This window comes from Nicrophorus vespilloides, unplaced genomic scaffold (assembly GCF_001412225.1).
Source record: "Nicrophorus vespilloides isolate i.1.1-1 unplaced genomic scaffold, Nicve_v1.0, whole genome shotgun sequence".
In the NCBI taxonomy this organism is placed as follows: Eukaryota; Metazoa; Arthropoda; class Insecta; order Coleoptera; family Silphidae; genus Nicrophorus; species Nicrophorus vespilloides.
This window is the reverse complement of record NW_017099680.1, coordinates 401,282-413,946: the sequence shown is the minus strand read 5'-3', so window position 1 is coordinate 413,946 and position 12,665 is coordinate 401,282. Positions and strand designations below refer to the sequence as shown.

Here is a 12,665-nt window from a genome sequence, read left to right as displayed (position 1 = left end):
TTGTTTGATTTATTGTTATAATGGTATAATGGTATTATGGTATTATAATTACTACAATTAACAAATAAAGTAGTCAATTAGATATAGGAAAAATTGAAAAACTGATTTTTTTTGGATTCAAAGAAATAAATAAGCAAATAGTCTTCAAAGTGTTAATTTACAAACTCTAAGTAGTTTATAATCACTATTAATTTTTGTTTAAAACATTCCATTATTACATGAAGATCACACACAAAACTATTTTAACTTCAATTACTTTAATTGTATTTAAATCATCTTTTGTTATTCGATTTACCTGGGTAAATGTCATCAAATATATATGTTTGATTGATATATTTTGATTTCTTAAAAAAAATATTTTTTCTTAATCTGTTCTTTAAGTCTTTTTGATTTGAGCATTAAAAAAAGCGTAAATAAAATATATAAATCGAATTCATATGTTTGGTGGTTTTCTCGAGAAAAAGTGTACGTGAGTGATCTTGTTTATTTTAAATCGTTTTTCGTTTTTATTTAAATGTAAGTATCTTTGAACTGGAGAATACCCACAAAAATCAGCTGTTGGAAATAAGGATTTATCTATTGAAACATTTTACTCAAGTAACCTTGAGAAAGTTTTCTCTTCTGTTTACTTAAATTCTCCCAACTTTATGGGGGTTGTTGTAAAGTTGACCTTAAACGGTCAAAAACATGCTTTCGGCATGTTTCGTTTCTAAATACTTTCGCTGCACTCAAATAGACAATTTTTGCAAGGGTCATTCAGTTTGCATTTAGTAATCACCAAGTTAACATCGTCCATCGTCCATCGTTTCGTTACATTGCCAATACACAGTTATTGCCAAGTGATTTTTTTCAATATTTAAGGAATATTTCGTTGATTTTTGGTATGTTAAGTTTATTTATATATAACTTTCTCTATCAGCTCTATAACAAAATATAAATTCATGAAAAATAAATGAATTAATTATAATTAAATTATAAATGAAGAACTGCAAGTTAATTGAGTAAAATACTACGAATTATAGTAAAATAAATCCTTCGAACCGGATTTGAACCAGTGACCTATGGATGACTATTTCATATTACAAACTACAGTCCACCGCTCTACCAACTGAGCTATCGAAGGTTATATTTGTTTTGTAAAAAAACACATTTAATAATCTAGTCGTAGTTATAATAATTATAATGTTACTAAAGCATGTCATAAGTAAAATATACATTATAATAAATTTAGTAGACATCTCTATTCCTATATAGATTTGGTTTCTTTATAAAATTACAAAAGCATTTACAAAATCGTTTGTATCTTTGCACCAGAGTTTCTCAACCTTTTTGTTGCGCGATCTAACTTATTTGTTTGTAGTTTTACAAAGAGAAACTACTGATGAGAGCTAAGACTGTTTCACGATTTTCGCTTTGATACAAGTGACAACTATCATTGGAAATTTGAAAAATGCTGATTTACACTAAATACCTTACAAATCGTAAATTTCTATTAGTAGTAGGAAATAATTTTTTCAATTCAACTTTAATATATTTATATTTTTATCTCTTTGTTTTATATTTATACTTCAAAAACTTTGATTTGATTAATAATCATTATTATTCTATATATTCTAAATGTTCTCAAAAGTAATAGGCTTAAAGGAAAAAATAATACTTCCACATTAATTTTTATAAAATTTAGTTGCAATTAATTTATTTAATTATTGTATTTAATATAAACATGTAAAACCTTGAACGGGACTTTAAATCAATTAAACTGGTTATTTTAAAGTCATACACATAAATCTCAAGGACATTTACGTCAATTATTGTTACTTATTGATATTTTTACATTGATCAAGTGCAAATATACAAACAAGATAAATATATTTTGTTATTAATATATGAATACAAATTTATCTTTCATTTTATTGTTTTATTAATAGTTAAATTGATTATTAATAATTAAAGCATTCAATATTTGTTATTATTATAAATATAAATGAAGAAAAACTGTTTAAAAAGTATAAAAGTTTTAATAGAATTAATAAGCAAAAAATAGTATTAAATATTGATTGCGGATTGTTAACTTTTTGTTTATTTTTATGTCCTATAGTTGTAATATTCGAAATGAAATTGTTGAAATCAGGTTTGCGGAATGTTAACTGTTGTATTATATTTATAAAGTACAAAGTAATGATTGCATGTCGCCATTTTGACAAAACTTTCGCGTCTTTGGAAACCGAAGGAGAGTGAGTGTCTTAAGAGTTAAATCACGGCCGCAATAAATCGCAAGGCGGCCATTGGCGGTCGAACGACGTCGCCCCGCCCAAAGAACTCAGGTATAACAAACAAAGAACAAATCAATCAACTTCGATCAAATCGCCGTCAAGTTACGGCACAACGCACCCGAAGAAGAAAACAAAGAATCTCGAGATCCATTGCAGTTAATAAATATGTTAAAACATCTAAATCTTCGTGCAGAATTCTCGCCCTTTGTTGTCCTGACCCTCTGCAAAGTTTCCCTTTTTTTCTCTCTCTGCACCATCAACATGAAGTGACGAATATTTGCACACTCCGTTGCCTCTAAGGATAATTTCTCGAGATGGGCCCTCGTGTGGCCAGTCGACGGGAAACGTACCACGAGACACATTTGACGTTTCCTGGTTTCGAGGAGGCCCTTCTGGATGATTTGACCTAATCTAATCCGATTTGTACAAGTGGCTGGGAACGTTCTGCACCACACCTTGCGCGCTCCTCAGTTTCACACGTAAAGGAACAAATTAAATAAATGAAAATCTCGTTACGGGAAAAAGAAAATCCTTGCATCTTTTGCACAAAGCTCAGTTCTGCAAAACTTGTAGTCACAATAGAAACCGATACAGTTCGCAGAAGTATTTCTTTTTATTTTCCACGGAAAGTGTTTTACGATTTTCGTTTGCTTCCATCAGATTACGTCCATTGTGGAGTGCGGATAAAGCGTTAATTTGTTTTGCTTTTATGTTAAGCAGTCGCCTATCTTTCGTGCAACTGACAAAATAATGGAACTAAATTGGATGTGACATGAAACATGGCAGAAAGCATGAGAACACTAGAATAATTATACCACAATTCATGTATTTTAAAAATACACATTTCTTTTCGTGTGAATGCGTTTCTAACTCTATAATAATCTAAAACACAATATATTCACCGATTCATATCATCTCCAATAGCTCTGATAAGCTTCAGACATTCCGGATTCACTAAATTAAATTTAAGAAGTAGTGAACAAAATTTGTATAAAATTTAGTTTCTCGATTAATCCAGTTTTGGAGTATCCGTACTATGCGAGGTATTTTTGTATTAATAATTTGATTACTAGTAACGTCGGTAACAAAATTATATCACTTCAATGTATCAAGAAATGTATAAAATAATAATATTTAATTATTACAGAAAATCAAAATAATATAATTACTTCGTAATTAAAAAATAATTAAATTCGTAATTATTTCATAATTTGTATGTAATTTATTCATAATTTTGTGATCAAATAATTATTTACTAGAGAATTTGATTAGAAATTAATAATGTTTACTAATTACCATGTTTTTACGATTTTTAAAATGTTCTATTTATTGAATCATTTTCTCATACAAAATATTACAATATCGAAAATACAAAATATGAAGTCAACTGCTGCAAAGAACTATAGGTCTTTTTGTCCATATTACTACAATATTATTTAAAAAATCTACTGTATAAATATATAAGACATAGTATATGTGGGCTCACATAAGGCCAAAAAGAGACGCAATCATGTTTTTTTATATTTCATAAAGACGTAAATAAAGAAATTCAAAAATTTGTATTTATCAAAATTTTAGCAATAAAATTCAATTATGATAAAATAAAATTTTAATGAGAGCCGCATTTACCCACAGTTGAGTTGATATATCCAATAGATTCGATTATGACTAATAGGTGATATTTTCTTCTTCACAATAGATTATTTAGTTTCTTTCTTTTCCTGGTTATATCATTATTCAAAGCACTGTGATCTTTCAATTCGCTTTTATTGAATTAAAGGAAATTATTCTTATTACGTCCGGAACTACCCGATAAACGCTAAAGTTATAAATGTTTTCGTAACGTTTACACGTCTGCATATTTGATACGTTTCTTCATATACATCTGATCTCATGCATATTTCAATCGGGAAAGTTGTCAATTGTTTTAAGGGTGGCTCGAACGGTTTGTGTATATTGAGCAGCGATAGGTGGTGGTCGGTCACGGGGGGGTTTCGATGGAAAATGATAATAGCATGCATTGCATGTCTCAGTTGTCCATCAAGCGATTTGTTATATCCACTGTTATTAAATAATAGTAAAGACTGTATGCATTATTTACCTCGGCTAATACTCATTCGATTATGTGACGAGTATCAAGCGAACATCCATCTCTATATACACAGTGAATCTCATTACAATAATTTATTTATTAATTCATTTTTTCATCTATCATTTCCAAGAAAATAATATAAATGTTTATTTTAGATAATTCAAAGTTTAGATCTAATTAATTTAGAACATAAAATGAAATGTGTTATGTTAACTACGATAAGTGGTGTTTACTATATTTGAAAGATCAATTGTTCTTTCTGAAATGTGTATTTTAGATAATTGAAGGTTTAGATCCAATGAATGTATAAACATTCAATGAATAAATGAGCTAATGTTGTATAAAAGAGAAGGGAACAATTATTCTCATAAATATATCAATTTTGTTAATATATAATTTGCAATAATAATTATTTCAGGAAAAACATAACTATTGTATAATTAATTCAATAAGCGGTTTACCATTTTGTCTTGCTTTCATATATTTTCAATTGAGTTTTATAGTGCAATATATTCAATTATATTATGAAGAACAGCAATATCTCGCATAGTACGACATCTATCAGTCCAGATTTGAAAATTCCAAAACAAACAAAATGATAATTGAGTAAATTAGAAGAGCTAGATCAAAAGCCCTATACACTAGTGGACTTTTTGTTTTATTAAATTGTGTTGTTTTTTTTGATACAATAAATATTATTATTACTATTATTAAAATAGAAATAAAGGGCGGAAAGACCTCGGTCGTTAGCCCTTTGGCCAGCTTATTAATATATATATTTTTTTTAATTTTATGTTAGAATTTATTTATTTATATGTATAATGTACTTTTTTTCTTATGTATTGATGTTTGGCCAATAAATTATTATTATTATTATTATTAGAAATAAATTCTATAAATTTAATATATAAGATTATCTTTTTATACAAAAAAGTGCACTTAATTCCTATCTTATTTAATTACTTCATTAATCCGGGAAATTGATGGAACCAATTACTATACGAAGTGTTGCTGTATTTTATATCTAAACAGTGTTACTTTTTTTTTATTCGTTTTTGAGCATCGACAGCTTAGGTCATTAGCGTATATCACAATCACAAAGGACTCATACAAAAAAAAGCAACAAGTAAGTTAAAATTAATAAATTAAATTGTTTCAGTGTTACTATGCTTAAAACTTAATAAAACTTTGCACTCAATAAAAATGAATAAATACTACAATAAAATGAGCGCAATTAAAGATTTTTTTATAACAATTAAAGATTGACGTTTCTAAATAAATAATGATTGGTTATATTTTACATAGATGTAAATTGTAGTACAGATATAATTAATTGAAAATAAAAGTTATAATTATCCAAATTCTACTCTTATCAAAGAAAAGGATGTATGCTTCGTTCATTAGAATCTTAATTAACTTAGAGAATAAAAAATACTTCACTTTTATGTCTAACCTCACAAGAGTCATAACGAGGAAATAGAGTGCAATTGTTTAACTTATGACCCTTAACCCAAAAATGACAAAAACATGAAAATTTTAAATTATTATCATATTTTCTTTGATAAATGCTTGAGCTTCATTTACATACAGTATATTTATAGTTATACATGTTACTTGTCAAGTATCGCTTACTTAATAATATTGATATATTAAATTTATATTTTGTATTTAACATTTCTGAATCACCGTGTACAATTGTTGTATAGAAGTACGGTACGTATCGTGCACGATACATGCCGGTCAAAAGACCAGTAATCATCCTCTGAAATATTGAGTAGCATCAAGTGTTCCATCTGTCGGTTTTTCCACGCTCGCGTAACATCCAAACAGGCGAAACTACCACTTAGCCTTTGCTACTGGCTATAACATTTACCGCACGCGAATGTAAATAACGAAAAACCACTGAAACATTCAGGACTTCAGGTTGTATCTCTCCCCCTCAGCGAGGAGAAAGACGTTTCGATGTCCCAAAACAATATTACGCTCACCGAAATCAACTATTAAAATGATTAGCTTCGCTTCGAACGACGGTAGTAATTAGTAGGTCAAAGTATTAAAAATGCAAGAACAATATGTTATATGTTCCTGTTCGCCTCAGCGATTGCACTTTAAACCTGTCATTATTCATCTGTTCTTCTTCGGATCTTCATTAAATATGAGATGACCACAGTAATAGGAATAGCGTAACCCACATAATTGTTATACTATTTGGATTAATTATTATCTCAAAAAGAATATAAAACATATATTAATAGAGAAAGATAACATTGTAAATTAAATTTGTTAACTGAAATTAACTTGGAATTAGATTATTACAGTGTGTTTTAGTTTGTCTCTTGTTCAATTTATATCAGTTTTTAATAGTTCATAAAGAAAATCTTCTTTATTTTTCCAAGAAAGAAAAGTTTTATCTTTCATTTAAAAAATAACTATATGGAATAGTTACATTTAACACTGATTACTTGCTAATTTAACGTTTTCAATGTCATTTAAGTATTTTGTAAATCTTTGGTTGTTAACATTCTTTGATAGGATTTTTTGCAATTTCGTCTTCATCATTTAATCTTCTATATTTAATATATTTCTAAAATCAGCTTCATCGTCATTTTCCAAATCTATTGTTGCAACCTTTTTATCGCCGCGGATCGGTCAACGTTTGCAAATTTTACCTCGGCCAGCTGAGGGTACAATTTCTGTTAAGCATTTCATTACAAGAACTATCAATGCTTTAATTGTTATTTTCTTCCCATTGCTTAATGTTTGACACCGATAATAAGCTTAAATGATGGTTACTTCCTAATCCGATGTATTTGTTGGAAGAAATGCAACTTTCAATGGAATATATTTGTCGAACGTTCTTAACACGTTGAAATTGCGAACTTCGTTATCAGAGGTAACGTTAACCGAGTTATGAATATATTTCAGACTTGCATTATATTTTAATTCAGCAAACTTTCATGGACAATACAAAATACTACATTTTCACATTTCTTATATAATCAAATTGTAATAAAATATTTTAACTTCTGTCAATCAAAACAATGAAACTTGTGGAAAAAGTATTTCTATTTATAGTAAAGTTAAGTGAACAAATTTAGTTTTTGTCAATTTTAAAAATATGTTACAATAAAATCAAATATGAAAATATAACAATCACTCCTAAATTTGTTTTGTAACATACTTTTTTATCTGTTTTGTGAACTTTGAAACCATGTATTGTTGATTGTGCTTCAAAGATTATTTAATCCTTATTTACGTACATCAAATGAGATATAATTACATTAGGTCGACACATTTCTTGCAAATGCATTATCGAATTTAATCAGAGATGTGGATATTTTAGATACTTTACCATTAAGATTTTTGTGGGAAAGCAAAATATTTAATTTAATCTTTATAACTATTTACACATTACCAATACAATTAGAGTGAAAACAAAAGTATCTTTTTCTTTACATTATGAAGAATTATCAAGGAAAACATGTTTGTTTTTAAACTCCAACAAGTATAAATTTCTAAATATTTGGTCTTATTGTTGTTCATTGCTGATCTTTCCACCCTGCTGATAACAATGTATACCGTTTTCTATAAATAGCTGCTCCGTTCGGACGCTTCTCCATTGTGTTGACTGCATTTAACTAAATTACGCTTCTTTCAGCTTTTAACATGTACAAAAACAATATGTGTCAAATGGAGGACGTGAAGTTCATCCTGAAGTTTTACCCAGAAATCGGTGCGTGGAATGACTATGAAAACATACTGCATTTCGGATGCGGTAAGGGGATGTTCACCAATTACTTCCTGCTTCGGGCGCTTCCGAAAGAAGTGAGCAATGTGATAGGAATGGATTTCAATTCGAACGACGTGATTTTGGCGCAACAGCGGTATTCTCATCCGAAAATTACCTTCAAGACCATTAATAACTGCAACGAGCAGTTCACGGAGACTTTCGATAGGATCTTCTCAATTTATTACATTGACGATTTCCTGAGTAAGAGGTATTTGTATACATTCCAATCATTTAAACACAAACTTTTACAAATTTTTTTTTCAGGAATATTTTCGAAAAATTCTACAAAAACTTCCTTACTCCTACTGGAGACATCGTGATATTATTACAAACCGATCATTTCTTTGCGCATGTTATTGAGGAACTCAAAGATCAGTCTTCCTGCAGCAAAGTCAATTTGCGCCTTTTCAGTGACAAACAGAACTTGACAAGGTCTTTAATCGATATAGGTTTTACGCAGATCATTTGCAAGACCTTTGAGAGGTACCAAATTTTCCCAAACAAGAAAATAATGATAGGTAAATAATAAACAACATTTTTACATCTTCATTATAATGTTTAATGTTTTTTTTTTCTTTTTGTAGAAGAATTGAAGAGCCTGAACTTTGAAGTAACTGATGACTTTATTAATCATTTTATGTCGACAAGAGTCGCGAAAGAGAAGATCAAGTATTTCGGAAAGAGAAGCACCATCATTGCAGTTCCTTATCAAATGACCTTCGTTTACGCCAAAAAATTGATAAAGAAGTAAATGCAAATACTTTGAATAACCATTACGAAGATCCATGATACAATTATACGAAAATATAATATTTGTATCATGTCACCAAGATCTACGTATTTTATTTAATATGAGGTACACATAAAAAGAAGCGATCCTGCCAGGATTCGAACCTGGAATCTTCTGATCCGTAGTCAGACGCGTTATCCGTTGCGCCACAGGACCTTATAACAACTACTGTAAATATCCAGTGATCGACTTGAATGCAAGATTGTTAACTTTTAAATAATAATAGTGTGTGTTGTAAAAAATAAAGAATAAGAATTTTAAGAATTTATATATTTTTGTTAATTGTATCAAAAGAAGTCGCCCAACGTGGGGCTCGAACCCACGACCCTGAGATTAAGAGTCTCATGCTCTACCGACTGAGCTAGCCGGGCTTATATAAATATTAGATAGAATGTCGTACACGAAAATAACGCATAGTTTATTAATAGTTTTACTAAATTATCTCGTTTATTTTGGGAATTCAAGTATATAGTTGAGTAACAGATGTTCTCGAAACAAACGAACATTCCTTATTTAGATAATCATTAATTAGAAAATAAATAAACAGTCAAATTAGAAGTACCAAATATTTTGCAAAATGCAAATAATAAATCTTTCCTAATATAAACTATACATTTTATCAATATTTTTGCAATTGGAAGTATCAGAAATCATTTTGTAAAAATTAGAACACAGAAAATTACTCTTTGAAATTATTTTAATCTATTACCTAATAAAAAGTTTATAAACCCACATAATAGACATTTCATATTTTTTTTAGTTTTACATTATCTTAAAAGCATATCAATGTTTTTGATTGAGAATGTTATTCCGTTCAACTATTGTTCTATTGTTTAATATTAACTCCGTCCATAGAAAACATGATATAAGACATTAAATAAAATTTTATGATCACTAAATTCATCATGACTTGTAGAATTTGAAAACACAGATTATGGTCTATTGATACCAATGTTATAATCACAAAAAATATGTGTATTTTTAAACAAAAAAAAGTACATATCGTATAATCTCGTGTGTAACAAGCACAATTTTACACATTTAAACGTTCGTATTAATTCATAATTTTCATCATTTTAAGAATTGAAAAATCGAATTTGCAGGTTCATAGATACAATAATATAGTGGTGTGTATTTTAATCGACAGTTAACATTGATATAGTAAAAACATTTTTGAAATATTTAACGCTGAGTCTTATTTTAAAGATTTCAAGCATTTTATAATAATTTTAAAATCGAATTTGTAAAGTATGGAATCTCGAATATAATTTGTACAGTTTTAAGCACTGTTTAAAACTGTACAAATTATATCAAAATTTATGAAAAAAAATCATTTCAGTTTGAGTTTAACATCTTTCACATTCGCATAAAGCCTTTCAAATTCGCATTATATTCGAGAGAGTAGGAATATTACTTGGCATGAAGTTAAACAAATGTAACAGTTTCAATTTCATCCATTCACATTTTACCAAAAGCTTAAAAGTAACTAATTATATTTGAGAGTGTAAAAATGTTATTTTGCATTAAAGAAAAAATGATGAGATAACAAAAGTTTTTATATTGCATAAAATATTATGATACAAAAAAGCGAATTATATTGGAAACACCAAATATATTATTTTACTTTGAAAATAAGTATTATAAATTGAAACAGCTTTAATAAAATATTACATACTAGTAAATTTATAATCGAGAGTAAAAAATCTTCAATTTAATCCAGTCTCAATATATATTTTAGTTTACGCTTTTAGAATAAATAAAATAAAGATTATATATAATATTTTGCATTAAAGACATATATGAGGTTAAACAATTTTATCTAGAGATAATTTAAATTTTAGCAGAAGTTTCAAGCAATATACAAGTGTGCATTATATTCGAGAAATTAGTTATATAATTTTGCATATAGACGTAGTGGGAAAATGTGGAAAGGTGCCGATGGTAACGCGAAATAGGCATGAAATATGTGAGAATGAGGTGTTTACATGATAAAATTAATCGCGTTGATTATAATATCTGAATTAGAGATATCTCTTGTAGCACGTTGTTCTGCGATCCGCGGGTGGTTTGTATGGAAGCGGCGGGCGCGTGAAGTCCCGGAGTTCCTATTAATAACACAGCACGGTTATCCACAGATCCACGTCCTACGGAGTCTCCTCTGGCCTCCGAAAGAGAAGGAAAGAGCACAAACGGAATAAGAAATGAATATTAAACAAAGTCGTAACAGCATTCCGCAGCTGGCCAAAGGAGCCCCCTTAGATCTTCCATTCCTCTCAGTTCCATATCAAATCCGATCCATTCCATTTCGTTCCTTTCCATTCCGTTTCGTTTCTTTCCATCCGGCGGAGGCGCGGAACGGGTGGAACGGAGCGAAACAGTAAAAGAAAGAGCGAGAAAGAGACTTTCAACACCTACAAAAACCCATACACACGACTTATTTATCGCCCCCGATGTCGTAAACAAAGTTTTCACACGTACCGGGGCCTTTGGTGCGGTCGTGTTCTTCCACTATTCGTTTTTTGGATTTCCTTTTTTTTTCTCTCTCTCAAAATCTTTTTGTTGAAACGAGAAACCCAACTTAATCGAATCCTAATTTATTTTATATTAAACGATAGTCCAGCGTCGTAAATATGCCAACAAAACCACAAAAAGAGACCCCTCGAAAACCAAACAAAACCGCGGCTCCAGGTCTTCATCGTTCGCCTCTTGGTATTGCGCTGCGTTAACGAAATATTACGTGTGCATTCTCATCACATCATCGGACCAAAGACGACGGTTCAATAAAACCAATTACACGATACACTTAAATCACAAACCCTTTCTCCTCAGTTCATTGCAAACTTATAGATCAAAAGCAAATAACGTATACCTTATATCACACAGATATCAAAATTCTATATTTTGTGCTTCTTTCAACCGTGTATTCCACTTGATACCTATGTTCACAATTGATTCGTTTTATTGCACTTATAACTCTTTTATGTACTTAAATCCGTGCTGAGTCGACTCTGCTTCGCGATCTCAGCTTTTATATGCGTTTGCGTAACACGCTTATGTTCAACGGACAGAACTCCAATACACAATTTGCATACACATTTTTTTTAAATTTAACGTTTCTCAGAACCTGTATCAACTCATTTAACATAATTATTGTATACCACTTATTTTTAATTACAATAAAAAATGTTACTAACGCAAAATGTAACAAATAATTAACTTTTTACATACAAATTAAATAAGAAATAAAAACACTCATTAAAAATATTAAAACTATAATTAAGGTACGAATATACTGCTATTTTATACCATTACTCTGTGTGTATTCCTCATATATTTCCATTTATGTGTATTTTATACTTAATTGTTACAATGTAAAAAGATCATTAAATGCAGTATGTTATTTATAAATCATTTCTAATACCTAGATTTATTTTGTAAATCAAAATGTATTTCTTACACTTTTTTTTACATATTTTCGAAATAATTGAAATACTATCATAATTTTAAGGTTCTCCAAATTCATATATTTAAAGTTTCCTATTCTATTCTATATCTATCCAAAACTACCCTACTAGAAAATTACCCTTAAATTTAATTTTAATACAAACACTAGCATATCCTCTGTCGTGTGCCAGGGATGGAATTCTGGACACAGTGGAAGCCGTTGCGGAGCCTCAATAGTTGGGAATTTAATGAAATTCGTTTGGTTTTACACAAATT

General features: G+C 29.3%; 1 protein-coding gene and 3 non-coding genes across 4 annotated transcripts; 1 reads left to right on the top strand and 3 right to left on the bottom strand.

Annotated features, from left to right (window-relative positions):
• The first annotated feature begins 487 nt into the window (after nt 1-487).
• On the top strand, nt 488-9,191 carry LOC108565153. Its single transcript, XM_017924447.1, has 4 exons — nt 488-516; nt 8,024-8,363; nt 8,420-8,673; nt 8,740-9,191. Exons 2-4 carry the CDS (start codon nt 8,032-8,034, stop codon nt 8,904-8,906), a joined length of 753 nt encoding a protein of 250 aa, XP_017779936.1. The 5' UTR covers nt 488-516; nt 8,024-8,031; the 3' UTR covers nt 8,907-9,191.
• Nucleotides 1,032-1,123, bottom strand: Trnay-gua. Its single transcript is given in 2 exon segments — nt 1,032-1,067; nt 1,087-1,123. It is a non-coding gene; the product is annotated as a tRNA-Tyr (tRNA).
• Nucleotides 9,029-9,101, bottom strand: Trnar-acg. Its single transcript has one exon. It is a non-coding gene; the product is annotated as a tRNA-Arg (tRNA).
• Nucleotides 9,192-9,243: 52 nt separating the features above from the next.
• Nucleotides 9,244-9,316, bottom strand: Trnak-cuu. Its single transcript has one exon. It is a non-coding gene; the product is annotated as a tRNA-Lys (tRNA).
• Nucleotides 9,317-12,665: the final 3,349 nt, after the last annotated feature.